Genomic DNA, 18,424 nt, shown 5'->3' on the forward strand with positions numbered 1-18,424 from the left:
CAAACTCAGCTACCATGATAGGGACCATTATATAGCGGACATAAAGGGTCCAGGTATCCTCAAGTGGGCCTATCAAAAGGCCTATATAAATAGAAAAATATAGTTGCTGTTATGCAAAACCCTTTCTCACAGTTGTTTTACATTGACTTCCATTGACTTCCTTCTCCTGGCACACACATTTGGCATTTTGGAGAAATGATGTCAGAAGTCTAATACTACCTCCAAAACTGAAATCATTTCTAACCACTGACCACCTCTGATCTGTGTCCAGATGATTAACTGGCCTGCCAAAACTAAGCTGGGAGACATTCAGTGGCAACAGCACATCTTACAAGTGCCACATGCCTCCCCATAACTCTTTATTTCCACTTTGAAGGAAAAGGTGGCAGTAAACTGTGGATGTGGGTGGTGGTTTCTTTCACATTTGAGAGCGGTGTCAACCACAGTGGTCACTGCACTCCAATTTTTCTGGACTTGCATCACAGCTTAGAAAAAGGCTGAGATAAAATCATCATCAAGGTAACACACAGTCTGTAACAAAATCCTATATCGAAATATATGTGTCTGTGTTTGTTTGTGTGTGTGTGCATGTTCACGTGTGCCAAGCAGTGTGTTTAAGTGAAAGAGAGAAACTGCAGAGTTCAGCCATTTTGGCTGTATTCACGATGAGCTGCCAGTCTGTTCAACAAGCTCTGAGCATCTATTAATATCAAATGCCTCTGATCTGCTGAGTCACAACCAGATACGATATTTCACATATACTCACCAACATACACATGCATACACACATGCACGCACAGGCATGCAGCGAGTACACACAACCTTCAAAGACATTTTATTAAAGCAATTTTCCTTTTACCGCAAATGTAGCCAACCAGCCAAGACATGTTTTGTGCTTGTTGTTTTTTAACTGAAGCTACGAAGCTATTGTAGCAAACATGATGGAAGGTTTTACACCAGTTAGCGTTGTGCAAACTGTTTGGCAAGGTTCTTACACTTTCCACCAACCACATCGAGTTGATGTATAATCTCAACTTGTAGTTTTCTGACACTATTAGGCATTAAAATATACACTGCATAGCCAAACACAGTAGTGGTTGTTAGCCTGAGGCCTGTATTTTGTCTGTACTTTGGTCAAAAAGCAAGTTTTAGTAAAGCATTACTTTACAACTCAACTCAACAACTCCTGAAGTGGTTAGAGTGATGGGGTTTGCATCTGGTTTAAATGAGTCTTGGGTGCGTTTGCAAACACATTTTTATGTGGCTTGGCCTAATTCAGATATAATCCTGCGACTCCTAAAACTACAATATTAAAAAAATGTCTGATAGACTGCTTTGAAGAAGAACAAGTCGAAAGAGTGTGAAAACTAGATTAGTAGGTGGGTTCAGTCTTTTATCACACTCCTGTGGGCAGGCCAATGAAATACAAACCATAACTCATAACTTCCCTCAGGACTGGGAAAGCTGAAACAGATTCACAAAACTTTGAACTCATAAAAATATCTTCACAAATTCTCTCTAGTTCTTCAGACATTTATTCCTTTTGATGATGAACCACACTGGGTTAGATAACTGTATGCAGATACTGTATTCATGTACATCTGGGTGGTTTGGTCAGTTTTATGTGTCAAATAGGGCACATTGACATGCTTCCAATTCACTATAACACTATGTCATAGTGTTATAAGAGTTCTGATTTCTTTGTTGAGCTTTTGTCTGAGAGCACTGTGCACTGTACAAAATAATTTGGTTGATATAATTGGTCATAAATATATTTTAAATATGTCACATTTATTATATGTCATATATTTTGGTTTTAGTTGGGCCTAGAACAGTGGTAGGCAACTATGGTCCTGGAGGGCCAGATTCCTGCGCAGTTTTGTGCTTGCCCTGCTCCAGCACACCTGATTCAACTCTCCTGTTAATTGTCAGGATTAGTAAGCCAGTTAGAGCAGGGACATCAGCTAGCTTTCCTTTACTCTGGCCCCCACTGCCCACTCTTGGCCTAGAGACACAGTATTGAAGGAGTCTTATCTGTGGCAAACTGAGTGATCCTCTTCCTTCTCCCTCAATAAGAATGCTCTATATGGCATTCAGTTCTCTACATTAGAGTGACGGCATCTGATGTAACTCAGATCTCAAAGCAAGGAAAGGCACTCAAAGTTAGCATGACTTCCTGCAAAGCTTTTCAACACATTTAGTTCATATCTTGAGAGATCTCGAGATCCTCTGGCTACACAGCAACTTCATGAATAATTATCTTCTGAAACCATATATTTTTATTATTGTATTCTCTAAACTCCCCCACTCTGCAAAAAACTGTACTCAATCCCAAAAAACAAACTGACCATCAACTCACAGTATTATATGCTACCTCATTCTGTAAACACCCTGTCATACAACATGAAGGATCACTTGGATGAAGGATCACTTTCTGAAACTTTTGACGACCCCTCAACTTTCTTTTAAGAAATTTTATATATAAGTTGTGTAAAAATTGTACACCACAAAATGCCATTTTGTCAAAATAGATGCAATTTTGAATGTTTACAATTACTGACTGTACTGAATGCATGGCACAGTATAACAGCCTCTACTATTATTATTTTACTATGGCCATTAGTGGAAAAAACACCATCATAGGACCACCATTCACTACATATTGCTTGAGTGGTGTACCATTCTCAGCTCAGAAGTGACACTGACATGGCAGCGTGTGTTTTACTTTACTTTACTGTGTCAGGCACTGTCACTGCAATGTTAACTATTAATACTGTGTTGAATATAGGGGTGCAGATTTGGTCTGACATTGGGTACAATAGCCTGCACACAGCCACTTATACATAAAACTAGGTGGACAAGAATTACCATATTTTCATACAATCTAAATGCTTTCTATATCAATAGCAAAACAGAAAAAACAATGTTCAGGAGGAATAGCATTGTATATTTACTAATGCCTAATATTACTTTTCCATCTTCTGCCAGTGACATTTTTTGTTTAATAGAGCTTTCAATATTGTAGCAAAATAGCTCAATAACAGAGTGTGATTCTACAAGGCCCCAAAATAATCTCAAATAAAATCAAGTCAGGGGAACATGACCTCTGTAACCCCCCTCCCCAAAACTGCATCAGTGGTTGAATGGAAAGCTACAGTCAAACATGTGTTCTTCAAAATTAAAGCATTTTATAAATGTAATACTTTGTTAAAGTTTGTCATGTCAGATAATAAATGATGTTTTGCAAGTTAATTTATGTTTATTTTCATTTTATTGTTTTCTGTGAAAATGTGAATGTGAAATACTGTATATAATACACACTGAAGAATGATACTGTACTGTTATTGTAATTATTATTAATATTATTATTATTATTATTACTAACAATAATTCCAGTAGTAGTTGTTATTATAGTTGCTGCTGTAGTAGTAGTTGTAATTGTGTATGAACAATTCTAGGCCATTAAGTACATCCACTGGCTTCTAGATTTTCTGGGGAAAAAACAATGTAAAGAAGACTGGGATCTGGCATTTACTCTCACTAAACCCTATGGGCCCACTCTTTAGATCCTTTCTCTCATAATTACATAACATTCTAAATTCATGGAAGCTACAGAACAATTAATAGCGGCTACTGAAGAATAATACTGTTGAGGTGTGGACTGAGTTCATGACTGACCGTTCAAGTCACTGTTTGGCCTGCTGGGTGGCCTGAGCGTGCTGAGACGATCAGCACGAGAGGCGGTAAACAGTTTTGCGGTGTCAGGGTGTTTTCTCCTCATCACTCCACTGTCCTCCTCAGTATGCTGGGTGCTGTGCAGCGGAAGCCTGCTCTAGTGTCACCACAGTATCCTGGCTGAGTGCCTGGCTGCTGTGATAGAGAGATAGATGGAGTGATGGAGAGAGAGATAGAAGGAGAGGTGGAGAGGAACCGGCAGTCTGCAGGCACCCAGTCCGGAAACCCAGAGCGGGCTACAGTTACCAAGCACATCCCCTTAAAGATGACAGACACACACATACACACACACATACAAACACACACACACACACTGGCACATAGAAAGACACACACACAGACACAGGCGAGGATATACACAAACAAACACAGTGTTGCATGACAGCTCAGTTACCATGTCATTTCTAAACACCCTGAACTAAAATGCATTATTTAAAAAAGAAATTTGAATGAACCATGTGAAGCCATACTGCTGTCCACAAACCCTGGCACTTAGCACCATTTAACTGCACTCTGCAACTGGAGTTTCCAGGAGGCCTGTCTGGAGCCTTTCTGGAGGAAAGTGGTCATGAGCCAGGGACTCTTGGTAGGCTTGACTTAAACAGAAAGGTTGTGTTTTCCTCATTGTGGCCAGAAGATGGCAGCTTTTGGTTAGAAATGAGAGAGAGGCAACCTCTGCTACAGGCCTGGCTCAATCCCATCACTCAATCAATCCAACAACCCTTTCCCACACTATTTACAACTCTATCATACACCTTTTTGAACCGAAAGATGTGTATGTGTGTGGGTGTGTGTGTATGTATAGATATTAGGTGTATAGGTGTTTTATGGTCTACTGTTTAAGCATAAAAGTAATGTACTTGGATATGTAGTCGTTTTGAAGCGTGTTGTAAGCTTAGAGATCTTCAAGGCAAATACATATATATGTGTGTGACTTATGCAGAGACATGTGTGTGTGTGTGTGTACATTTGTGTATAACAGAGACCAGAAGCTACATGAGCTGCTACAACAAAGCATCTTTGTGTATGAGTGGTTTGTGTATGTGTGTTTGTGCTTGTGTGTGTGTGTGTGGGTGTGTGGACGTCTCTGTGTGTGTGATTGTCCGTTGGAGGCACCTGTCCCTCAGTGTGGAAAGGAATGTGTGTGTATAACACACACGTTGCGGTGCACCAGCGCTCCGTTTCACACCGGAATTCAGCAAGCAGCAGTGTATCCTGATGTGGTGAAAACCAGGCCTGCAAGGCACTGTGGGTAAAGGGGGGGAAAAGGGTTATTCATGCCACATTGCTAAATCTAAAAAAAAAACACACACTCACACACACACACCGGCCAACATGCATACGTGTAGATACACAAACACAATCAAATGTGCACTGATTTATTAACACACACATACATTTGTCAATCTGACAATTGACAGTCTAAATGTGGGTCCAGATATTACTGCTCAACTAAAGGCCTTCATTAAAAAGAAATGTTTGCATGTACTCTTTATGTCCTAAAGTATCCAGACACCCCTTCTAATCAGTGAATTTAGCTAACCTAATTTGTGCCACCCACTGCTGACACCCACTGGCTTTTAGTTACACACACAGACACAGTAAGAGAGCATAAAGCCCCCCCCCCCAGGATTGGGCTATGGAGCAGTGCAACCATGTAATCAGGAATGATGGTGCTCCATCTAATTAGAGTTAGAATTGAGTTAGAATGACATTTGCAATCCAGACCTCATTGTTCACCATTGGAACCTGACCTTATGGATGCTTTTATGGATAAGTGCAATCATATTCTCACAACAACTGTCCAACATCTACTGTAGAGCCTTCCCAGAAGAGTAAAAGCTGTTACTGCGGCAAAGGGGGAACAAACTCTCTATTGATACCCTCAATTTCAGTAGAAATGCTGAATGAGGTGTTTACAAACTCTTGGACATACAGTCTGCTTGGAATCTTGAGGAGAGCACAAATGAATTCTTCATGACTATGGGTGGCATATGGCATCCAAGCACTGGGACCTAAACGCTGGACCTAGAAGGAGAAGCTCAGATCAGGTGAGCCATTCAGAGGCCTAAAATATTGCATGGCCTAATTCCAGCTGTCATGAGTTGTGCAACGAAGTGTAGATTTGATGCAGTGGAATTCAGTAAGCCTGACCAATGGTAAGCAACATCAAATAAATTAGGCCTTGGGCCTAAGCCAGCTGGTAGGGAATGTAAGACACAAACCGAGTATTAGAGACACTAGGACAAAGTCATATAATACTTTTGCACAGTTGTTTAGGATTTGGTTATTTGTCCTGGGAAAAGGATAGCTTGATTGGCAGGTTGTCACTGTAACATGCCATAAATACTGCCTTCCTGTTTCTTTCGGGGCAGGAAATGAACTTTTGACTCCAAAGCCATAAGGAAAGCAGGAGGTAATGCTGTTCTTAGTATTCTAAATATACATTCAGTCTCCCAGCCCTAGAACCAGGCAGATCTATGAACCATTTGAAGTTCTCTAGCACAGAGGACATATCAGTCCTCTCCATTAAGAACCATTAAGGAATGGTTTTGATATTGCAGTACTATAATCTACAGGAACCCAAGCTGAATCTAAAGAAGTACTGGAAGAGGGGGCAGAAGCGATACACACTCAGGAGAACTGAGATTAAACAAAAAAGACAACAAGGTTCCAGAACAGAAAAACAATTGGTAGATTAATCTTGAGATTATAATCCTAGAATTTTATCAGAAACTTCAAAAGTTTGAAGGCATTCATTTATGTACACTATATCTCAATAATCCCCACCTAAACACTGGACTTCTTTTGCATCTTTTCTTTGCAGTTTCAGGCTTAAAATCATTCTTTTTTTCTTGTCTTTTCTTGTCGGTTTACAGAATTTGGAATCTGCAACCTCAAGAACTAAAAACAACCAAAACAATGAGTCATTGAACCACATCAGTTCCTCAAATACCAACCTATTAATGTTTGTGCTATTTTGAAAGATCTAGGACTAAATGTTGAAGCTCTGAGATGCCTCTGGTTTGAGGGACTAAAATTAGCCCATTTCTATTGTGATGGATTTAATGGAGTGCACTGTGTGAGAGCAACAGCAATATGGTTGCCACTTTCCACAGCAATTTGCAATATAACCAAAAGAGTATACAACAGTATACAGTAACAAACTACTATAAAATACTAGATCAGGGATGGGCAATGGGGGCCAGAGTCCAGTACAGTTGATTTCTTTGCTCCAACAGACCAACTAAACCTGGCAATTAACAGGTAAGTCAAATCAGGAATATTTGAGCAGGCAAAAAGGCAAAAAACTGTGCAGAACTCTGGCCCTCCTAGACTGACATTGCCCACCCCTGTACTAGAATGCTGTATTTATTAAGTGGAAAGTGCATATCTAAGTATCACAGACACTAACCACCTTAAATACTGACATACTTTTTGACATAATTTTCTTATTTATTTTTACAGTAAAAATTGGAATAGGCCTTTTACATGTACCTTTACATATTCAAATGAATAATTTCATACCTTCCTCTACATGCACTGCTGACACAGGTGTTAAACTGTACACAGCTTAATAATCGCATTGGCAATTAAATGGGATGCTCTGGAGCAAGCTCACATGAGCCTGAAGTCCCTATGCCCAACATGCAGCAACAGAAAAAGCAGTTCCAGAGTGAAGGAGCTCCATTCAATACTTTTGGGGTGAGCTGGAGTGGCATTTGTGAATCAGAACTAATCATCCAAAATCAGGACCTGACCTCACTAATGCTTTTGTGGCTAAATGCAGTTACATCCCCACAACAATGATTCTTTCCGGAAGTGTGGAGGCCATTACTGTAGCAAATGAGGAACATACGCTTTATTGATATCTTTGATTATAGAACAACGTTCATCCAACATCAATACCTGACCTCACTGATGCTCCTGTAGCAGAATGCAGTCAAATCCTCGCAGCAATGTTCACTGCAAAGTAAAAAACAGACTGCTACTACAGCACAAATGGGGACAAAACCCCAATAAGCTTAAATTATGGAGATACAGTGTATTCAATTAGGCCTAATTAATTAGGCAAATTCGACCAGTCTTAAATAATAGGCGTGCGCCCTAGATGCCCCTTTACCTCTCCCGCCCCTCACAGTCTGTAATATGATGACCCCCCCATCACCACCTCCATAAGCTCAGTGTATAATGCTCTGCTCCTGATCCCGCGCGCACCTGCTCTTCACGTGTCAGACGCAGCTCAGAGAAGAGTGTGATTGGCTGGAGGTGCTCAGTGTTGGAGACCGCAGCCCGCCCTCCTGCTCTCTTAAACCCAGAGCCGTGCTCAACGTACAAACACACCCCCACACACAGCTTGCTGGACAAGGAGACCGGCGCGCGCGTAAAGGTGCGCTTTTATTTCTAAAAGCAACTCATCATTGTACACGCGCACTGTCACGGTTACGCGCCCGGAGTGAACATGTGGACCCTTGCTTGTTTGCCCAATGGAGAGTGAAGTCTCCTGTACGCACACCTCTCTCCAACCAGCACGAGCCTACTGCGAGGGAAACCCGCACGACACGCGCCCGGCACGCGGACTCCGAGCAAACTCCCTCCCCCTAGAAACAACCTAACAGTGTCCCTTTTTGCTTGTTTTTTTTTTTCTTTTCTTCCAAGACCTCACTCAAGTGAAGGGCGTGCGCTTCGGGCGCGAGAGCAACTCGAGTTATAAGCCGATGATCCTGGAGAGACCTTACCGGCTTCCTCGCGCGCGTTCCCCCGCGTTACAGCACTGAAGCTGCGGATGGAGCCCCGCTGGATGATGCACGCGCACCCTCATCATTGTCAGAGCGCGCTGGATTGCCCGGACGCCACCACGCGCCACGCCCACCCGGGACACCATGGCCTGGCGTACCCGGAGCAGCAAGGACCCCTGCTGCCTCCGGAGGAGCTGGACATGTTCCTCAGCCCCGCAGAGCCTCAGGGAAACCCGTACTACCACGCGCACGCGCCTCAGACACACTACCGAGCGCGCGCGGCCTACAGTCCCGCACCAGGTAGGCGGCTGAGCGAGCAGATGAAAAAAACGAAGAAAGAAACAAAGAAAAGGTTTAATATGAAATCTTCAATCAGATCTCCTCTCATATCTTTAAAGCGACGAATTTAACCATATGAAATCCCCACAGATTAATTAATAATCAGTTATCGCGTTATTTTGAATGACCCATGTGTTGATATAAGCAACGTTTGTGTCATAATTTGACCATTTGTTTTGTCAATTTATATTTTACATTTTCATTGTTATACAGTTAGGCAAAAGTTTGTGTACCACTGGTCAATTTACGTTTTGCTGATTTTCTAAGTGTAAATAAGTGCATATAATCTACACACTTCGGCAAATTCTAAAGACATAGTTATTGTTTATTCACTTCGTTTAACATATTAAATTTACAAAACATTGGATGTGGCGTGTGCGCAAATAATGGCACATTAAATGTGTTACCGTTTATTTTTCGAATATTCTAAATTCAGAAAATAAAATGGAATTGTTTTCTAAAATGCAACAAAACTCCACTTACAGTTTGTTCCCAGTAGAAGATTTGTTCAGTTATTTTCACTTCAAATTAACACAATGTGTCCTTTGACCAGGGGTGCCCAAACTTTTGCGTAAGAATATATCCTATTAAAATACAGCATTGATACAGTTTATATGTACTCACGTTTAGATAGGCCTAATTCAAGCTTACTTAAGATACATTTTTATATTGCAGTCCTTTGCAAAGGATTGGGCACCTCTAGTTAAATTGCACGCATTATTATTATTCTAATTATTATTATTATTATTATTATTATTATTATTATTATTATTATTGTGCCAAAATGTGGCATGTGTAAAAGTAATGGCATATAAAATTAAATACATTCAGAACACATAGAGGAATAGTGCTCTTATATGTACAGAAATGAACATATTCAAGTTTGTTTCCTTGCAGAGGATGTTATTTACTTTCACTTAAAAATCGACATATTTTTGCATCAGATTGTAGATTTATATATAGAATCGTATACAGATCTTGATATTTAGAATCTCGAACAAAATCTGCTATCTTAACGTTCATATTAGATCATTTCTAATTGCACCTGAATTCTCTGTAGTTTAGATGCTGTGCAGGAACGTTGAGCCTCATTAAACTCAATAAACTCTTCTGCAGATCCAATCACTGCAAAACATTTTTACATGTGCAAATACTTAGCGATTCATTTTATTTTTTACAGCTCGTCTGACCGGTGGCTCTCTGTACAGACCCCCCGTCCTCCACACTCCGCCTTTCTCCTGGATGGAGAGCTCGAGACCGGCTCCTTCTGCGCCCCAGCACGCTGCTCCCTGGACTTCTTCTTTCTCTAAGTCGTGTCCGGTGTTCCCGGCCTCGTGCCCGCAGCCCTGCCGCCTGCCCCCAACAACGCCCACCGACACAGCCTCAACGACTCTGCTGGACGGTCTGGACACGGACAGCTACGGCCCGAGCGAGCGCGCGTGCGGCTATTACAGCCCAGAGAGAGCTGACAGACTATCAGCCAGGAATAAACATCGAGCGAGCTCTGGTGCGTAAACGGGGTCTCTACAGACACTCCATACACTCAATAGACACGCGGAATTACTCACCCCTATGCATTATGTACACCGTGGATTTAGTTGTAGTTTTAGACGTATTTTAAAATAACAATAAAATTTACTTCTACACAGAAAAATTAAGATGAAATAAATACATTTTCTCCCTTAATTTATTTAGGCATTTATTTAGGCTACTAATTTCTTTAACGGTTCATTTTTTATTTTTGTTCTGTTGGTTAAGCATCAACTTTGCTGTTGCCCAGATCTCTCGCATTCCCAGCTTTATCGCTGTATATTAGGTCAAAGTGATGAAAACAAACAAATAAAAGTGTAGCACAGAAAAACTTCAGTTTCTATACTGATTGATGCTGGATAGTTCCACTGCAGTTGTATAGGGAACTCAGTACTTGAGGATATTTTGTGGTCTCCATACCTTGTACTGGAGCTGTTTTTAATATCTGTATTTATTTCTGCTTGGGTAATAGAGCTATTGTTTTGAACTATACTTTACTTAATATTGTTTTTGGTTGTTTTTTCTGTTTTTTTTATTTGTTTGTTTTTACAGAGGCCATTAAAGAACCACTTTTATTTCCATAAAGAACCATGTTTGGTACAGAAATGCAGAAGTGTGAAGAACCTTTACATCAATTAACAAAATGTGTTAAATATTTAGACTAACTGACAGATTTTCTGGAAACAGTAGGGTTGTTATCTTACATAAGTCTTGACATGTAAGAAATTTCAATTCACAGTAAACTTGTTTCTCTTAGGATTTCTTGAACTTTGTTGGAATTGTAAATTAGTCCTTTCCGTAACGGTTAGTTATTTTCCCCCTCGTTTTGTGACAGTCCCGGCCACCTTCACCAAGTCTGACTGTTCATTCTCCCAAACGGTCTGTCGAAATATCAGCCAATCTATGCACATGGGGCAGGTTGTTTAAATACAGGTAACCTCAAACTCATGTAAACGTAGATGCAAAACATTATTTTACAAAAAACAAAGCTTGAGTAAAGTGTCAGGTCTAAAATGTAGTTCAAAACTGGGCACCTATATTTTGTGGAAAGGTGTGTTGGGAAAAGTGTTGATTGGATTCATGCTGTAGAAAAACACTTTTGGTTCCCTATAAGGAACCAAAGCTTTACAAAACTATGTTTCTAATAGAGTTGTGTGAGTGTTGAGAAACTTGTTAATGTTTTTAGTACAGCTGAACATCCAAGCCAAGAACCATTTAGGAACCTTTTACTTTGAAGAGTGTTGGGACGTTGGGACATAGAGGTTGGTGTGTTGCAAAACAGATAACACCACTACCTACCAGTGAGCTACCACACCATGTGGGAGACTGGGGTTCGATTCCTGGTCTGGGTGACTATGCTGCGCAACACCAATAAGAGTTCTTGGGCAAGACTCCTAACACTACATTGGCCCACCTCTGTAATATGAGTAATCCTGGATAGGAGTGTCAGAAATGCCATAAACTTCATTTAAATTAAACATCCATGTTGGTGTACAAAACCTTACACAAAATATCTACTTACGTCAACTTATAATGCTAAGTGTGTCTTTTTGGTGATCTGCTAGTAAAAACACCCATATTATTCTCTTTGTATTTCTGCAGAGTAAACATGAGTCATTTGTCTTGTTTAATTTATCGCAACTACATCTTCTAGATTAGTGTCCTGATGTCTGAATAACTTATCTAATCTCTACTGTGTGTGTGTGTGTGTGTGCATATTTCAGAGGGACGAGAGTGTGTTAATTGTGGGGCTACTTCCACTCCTTTGTGGCGGCGGGACGGCACAGGTCATTACTTGTGTAATGCTTGTGGTCTATACCACAAGATGAACGGCCAGAACAGACCTCTCATCAGACCCAAACGCCGGCTGGTAAGTCTTACACTATAAACACACAGAAATAGATATAAAAATCTATTCATTTTTTACTTAACTTAAACTTAAACATAAACATTTAATATCTGCATTTCATCTGTGATCAGTGCTAAACTGAAGAAGAAGAAAAAAAGGTTGATCAAGGTCAGAAACTGTGAGACTTCTTTCAGGAGTGGTGTTTTACACTGCCATTGTTGTTTCTGAATGAACATTTACTTGAATTACACACACAGATAGGAAGCAGGCTGAAGAGACTGAGGGCAATAAAGAGGGAGAGAGAAATAGGAAGAGAGAGACAGGCAGGAGGAGAGAGGATCACTATTCATGGACCATTGAGTTTCCATGGCCGTGTCAACAGGCTTAAATAGCAAGTAATGAATTAGAATCAATTAGAATCCATAAGTGTAAACCTGATCAGACATCAGATACCAGCAGCTTCCCTAAGAGGCCTATGAGATTGACATGTATATTTGCTGTATTATTGGCACACTTTCACTAGGATACTAAACTAAAAGCAGACATAATGACCATATTGATTCCTCACTTCCCACAGCATTCACATTTCATGAATTCTAAATAAATGAGAAGAGTACAGTAATTATTAAACTTTCTTCATGTTGGCCATTAGCCACTGCACTAGAAACTAAAGACTAAAAGCAGGATCAAAAAATTAAATAAGCAAGGTCATCGCTAAATTAATACTATGGCAGAACACAATCCCCATATTCAACAAAGGAAACAATCTTACAGAAAATATGCAGGAAGCTCCAAGGTGACTATTTCTGTATGTATCAGTGTGTCATACAGTGTCAGAAACCACACAAGTAAGTCTATCAGCATTGTTTGAGTGCAAGTCTAAAGAAGCAGGCCTCATGAACGCTCACATGTTTGACTGATTGTTATTGTAAGTTACATTTAAAGGTGGGTCATGCATGGAACCATCAGTGTGCATTCAAGTGCTGCTAACAGCCTGGCTGTTGCCTACCAATTGATGGCCTTTACTTTACTGCTGAAATTCATTCTGATTCTTACAGAACTGTTTGTTCCACTGCATTCACTCAGCCATCAACTCTGTCTGTCATTTAGCCAGACCACAGATCAGTGTGTTTGATACATTATTGGAACAACAGCCCTTTGTGCTAGATACTGTAACAAAAGCCTTAAGTAGAAACATTAGCTTTCTGAACAGAAATGTTAGAAATGTTTTCTTTCTGGTGGATTAATAATAAATAATAACAATGAGGTTCTGTCTCTGATAGTTGTACATAAAGTGGAAGCTCATAAGATTCTGGTTGTTTTATTTTTATTTTATTGTTTTTATTGTAGCTGCTATTCACTGGTGCTGCCATACATGCTGTATGGTTAAAATGGTAACTTTATGTAAAGCTACCTTTTCTTTTAACTCTAGGCTTTTCATTCAGTTATCAATCTGAGACATAGTATTCCTATAGTACCTACCAGGCACTAGGACTCTCTGGAGCAGATGAATTATGCCAAAATACTCTTTAACTAATACATTGTTAGGGACCCTGTCAGTCATAGGCCCTTAGAATTGTCCTGACTTCCCCTCTCCCTTTCCTACTGGAACCATGCCTAATGCCAGGTGTGGGCTAGAGGGGTATAAAGCACCTCAGCATTGAGGTCTGGAGCAGTGGAACTGTGTTCTCTGGAACAATGGTGCTACATTCAATATTTGTGGGATGAGTTGGGGAATTGGGGATGGTTATCATCCAACATCCTGACCTCTTGTCGCTGAACACAATCAAATCCTCACAGCAATGCTCTAGAATCTAGTAGAAAGCCTTCCCTCGACAGTCTAGACAGTTACTTCCACAAAGGCGGATCAACTGCAAAGTGTTTTTAGTACATGACAAAGGAACAGCGATATTATTATAAAATAGCATCCAGGTGCTATTTGGTGATATTAAGGTCATGTCAGACTGTAGGTAAATGTGGACATGTCATAGGATAACACCCTGGAGGATTAACCTGTTTCCTGCAGAATTCCTCACCAAGAATGTACCTTAACTTAATAATAATATTTTTAAAAAACTATCATTTTTAAAACTAGCATAGCATGAACTTTCACTGGACACAAGGGTTTTGTAAAATGTCTTATTAGTTTAGATCTAAATAAATAAACCCTCCCAATGCTACAGAACATCATATCTGAAATCACAGGAAGCAGCCCTTTGTATCCCGTTCCACTTATTCTTGCCTCTCAGGTGTTTTCTTAGAGTTCACCCTGCTGTGCTGTGCGCTCTCTCCAGCTCGTATATTTGCGGTTCTCCCGCAGACGCACACGGGCCGGCCCACTTGTTTCCTGACCCCGGATGTCTGTTCGGTACCGATAGCAAAGTGGGACCCACGAGAACGCGCTTCCTCCCTGGGGTTGTTTTTTTCCACCACCCGTTTTCCGTCGCTTCGTGTCTCTCTATGGTACGATTGGCTGCTAGCTTATACTCGGACGGAGGACTTCTGAGAAGTGTGAACGACCAGCCAATCATAAAGCCGATGGCAGGATCCTATTAGCCAATCCCAGCGCACACGGGGGCGGGTCTTGTCGGAATACGAGTGGGGAAAACATTACTGGGAGAGTGAAGTAGCGTTGTTCTTTAGGAGACGTAGACCAAACAGCGTGCAAGGGAAACGTAAAGGTTGGGAGGAAAGGGGTAGACTAAGGGGCTCTTTGTAGGTTCACTCGGCAAATTTACAGGAAACACAAAGGAGTAGGGACTGTTGTTGAAGTGTGGAAAAGGAACATAAAATACCTTAAAAATATGTTTTTAACCAAAGGTTTGAGCACCTCAAGAGATTTGAGTTCTTACTTTGATTAAGCTTAGGGACTTTAAAAGGCTTATTAGGGCTCAGAGTTGTGGCAAATGTCAAAGCTTTATACATACTCTGACTCCTTAAACTGTGCCCCAGCAGTCAGCAATCTGCCTGTAACTTGTGGTGAAAACCTGTCAGTTAACAAGTCTGGAAGAACAAGAAAACGCTTATAAAGAATTTTAAGCAGGATTGCTAGAAATTCAATCAGAACCTCCATTTGGCTGCAAAGGACCTTCAGAAAGATTTAGCAGACTCTGGAGCAGGGGTGCAGCAACACCTGCAGTAATACTCCAGTAATCTTCATCTGAGTAATTACTCAGATAATGAGTAATTCACAGCAATGAGCAAAAAAAGAAGTACAAAATTTCATTAAAAGAACACCTATTTAACTGTTAAGAATGGAGGTGGATTGATCATGCTTGTATTGCAGCCAGTGGCACATGGTCTAATACTAAGTACTGACCATGCAGAGTGCTTTTTGGAAATCAGGTCATCTGTTTACCTGCTTAGCTATTCACAGTAACATACAGTAATATTTTGGCCAGGCATGCCACTGTTTTCACAAAAGATCTTTGTTTCCAGCACAAACTGTTTCAGGTACAGTTCAAACTGAGTAAGTGCAAATATTTATGTGAGTAATAATTGACCCTGTAGATATGTTTATTTGCTACTGATGGACGGGGCTAGCCGTAAAAGGCACTAAAAGTGTGGTAAAATCAATACAGTTCTATGTCTGATGATCAGTAAAAAGTTTTTTTTTTAAACCACAAAATAAAAAGAAAATGTGAACACAATATGTCTATTTCTATATTTGTTTTATGTAAATATTTAAAATATTTCTTACATTACATTACTTCTGATGGATTCATTAAGGTAAATTAGGGTGCTGGTGATGAATTAAGACAAACATATGCTATACATTTGGCCAACAAGGAGAAATCTAACCAGCTACCAGAACATCAACTAGTTTTAAAAACATATATTTGATCTTTTTTTTACTATGTTAACGTGTGTTTGAATTCATTGGTATGTCATATAATGCATTACATATGGTACATTAGAACCACCTGCCTAATATTAAGTAGGTCCCCCTTTTGCTGCCACAACATATCTTGTAGAGGCATGGGCTCCACAAGACCTCTGAAGGCATCTTGTGGTATCTGTGGTATCCAAGACATTAGCAACAGATCTTTTAAGTCATGTAAATTGTGAGGTGGGGGCTTCATGGATTATATCAATGAGCCTTGCGGCACGTGCCCCTTTTGCCGAATCCCTGGTTGTTCTATCCTGGACCACTTTCGGTAGGTACTGGACACTGCATACTGGAATCCAGACCTGCCTGCTGTTTTGGAGATGCTCTGACCCAGTTGTCTAGCCATCACAGAGTTGTCCTTGTCAAAGTGGCTCAGATCCTTGCCCATTTTTGCTGCTTTTAACACATCACCTTCAAGATCTGACTGTTTACTTGCCTGACATATCCCACCTTTTGACAGATTTCACTGTAGATGAAGATAATCAATGTTTTTCACTTCACCTGTCAGTGGTGCTAATGTTATGGCTAATCTGTGTATTTCCACAGTACTGTATATAACATTCAAGTCAGACTAATGTAGTGTAAAACAAACTGTTGCTTTTATTTTTTAGGCCCTTCCAGTAATCAATAACCTGACATACAGTAAATATGTAAAAACACATTATTGATTGTCACACATTTTATATGCTTCTGTATGTTTGCAGTCTGCAGCCAGGCGAGCAGGTACTTGCTGTGCTAACTGCCAGACAGGCACCACCACGCTGTGGAGACGTAACGCCAATGGAGAGCCTGTTTGCAACGCCTGTGGCCTTTACTACAAACTGCACAATGTAAGTGTCACTTTCGGCCTCTACTACATGCCTGATGACAGTGCTATTATAGGTGTGTGTGTGAACATACAGTGATAGCCTTACTACCCACTGCACATCTAATTAATTGATGAAAAAATGATTGTCACTCTAAAGTAAATACATAAAGAGACACACATACATAAAGTTCTGATGATTTGTGGTTATTTCTCAGATGAACCGTCCTCTTACTATGAAGAAGGAAGGAATTCAGACAAGAAACAGGAAAATGTCCAGCAAATCCAAACGAAGGAGAGGCGAGAACTCTCAGCATCTGACCAGTGTCATGCAGGAGAAACCACTGACCTTTAACCACATTAGCAACATGTCACACCCCTTCACCATCACTCCGCCCATGGATTTACATCCAGCTTTTGGCCACACCCACCACACTAGCTTGGTTACTGCCATGGGCTGATGTTTAGAAGCCATGTTCCACATTAGTGCAAGTGAACACACTCACACATACACACACACACATTCACACACACAAACAAACACACACACTCTTGCATGCAGACTCACATTTTTAAGGGGCTTTTTAAAGGTTTTGGACAGACTATTTAACTGAATGATGGTTTCAGTTTTGAACATTTTTACATCATTGATGCCTGACTGTGTAATAAATTGCACTTTATCCTCGAAACTCCAGCAATACAGTTCATAAAATTCAAGGGGTTTTGCTATGCATTAACTGGGCATTTGGTAGCAGTTATTCCTCATATATTATAATTACTGTGCATTTTAAAATGGAGGTGTGTTTAGTCTGTTACAACATTTGCCCTTGACCACTGTGCTGCAGACATTTACAGGGTGCACTGGGCATCTGCCAGAGCACATTCTGGCCATTTGGAAATTATGAGCCTTCTATTCAGTGAAAATGTGATTGTGAAAGTGATTGGTAGTTGGATGGATGTCAGGTTTGACAGTGAGTCTAAGAATTCTGTATTAATCATTTGCTTATTTATTTGTGACATTCATTTCATTCATGCACAAAAATAAAGGTAGGTAGGATGACAACTTTATACTTCTTTTTTCTACTCTCAATGTTCTTCTCAATCTCAATGTTAGCCTCAATGGTCAACACATTGTATGGAGATCGTGTTTTATCACTCACACAAAAATCCAAAACAGCAACTTTCCAGGAGAAAGAAGAATCCTTAACTTTCAATGGATGTAAAAAAAGATTCAATGTCATTTTGGAGCATTTATATTGGTCTGTTCATCAATAAATTCTGTTTTAATATAAAGAATAACTGCCAGATTCACATTATGTCAAAAATTTAAAAAATGGAGATACAAGGTTTTTGTTTTGTCTGACAGTAATATGTTGTTTATTATACACTGTTAAAAAGAAAGGTGCTTCCAATGTTTTCTGAGCGATGCTATAGAACCATGTTTATAAGAGAAATGTGTTTAAGAAGGTTTAGGAACAGACCCTGCACATGAATTAAATGTTCTTTACAGCCACACATCTCTATTACAAGCTATTTGG

At 40.2% G+C, this 18,424-nt stretch overlaps 1 protein-coding gene across 1 annotated transcript; it reads left to right on the forward strand.

The window, feature by feature from the left end:
• Positions 1-8,092: 8,092 nt before the first annotated feature.
• gata2b (GATA binding protein 2b) lies at positions 8,093-18,181 on the forward strand. Its single transcript, XM_072683091.1, has 5 exons — positions 8,093-8,774; positions 9,994-10,320; positions 12,068-12,213; positions 16,786-16,911; positions 17,105-18,181. The coding sequence occupies exons 1-5, from the start codon at positions 8,522-8,524 to the stop codon at positions 17,345-17,347; spliced, it is 1,095 nt and encodes a 364-aa protein (XP_072539192.1). The 5' UTR covers positions 8,093-8,521; the 3' UTR covers positions 17,348-18,181.
• The last annotated feature ends 243 nt before the right edge of the window (positions 18,182-18,424 follow it).

The sequence above is a fragment of the Salminus brasiliensis genome, chromosome 7, assembly GCF_030463535.1.
Source record: "Salminus brasiliensis chromosome 7, fSalBra1.hap2, whole genome shotgun sequence".
Taxonomy (NCBI): domain Eukaryota; kingdom Metazoa; phylum Chordata; class Actinopteri; order Characiformes; family Bryconidae; genus Salminus; species Salminus brasiliensis.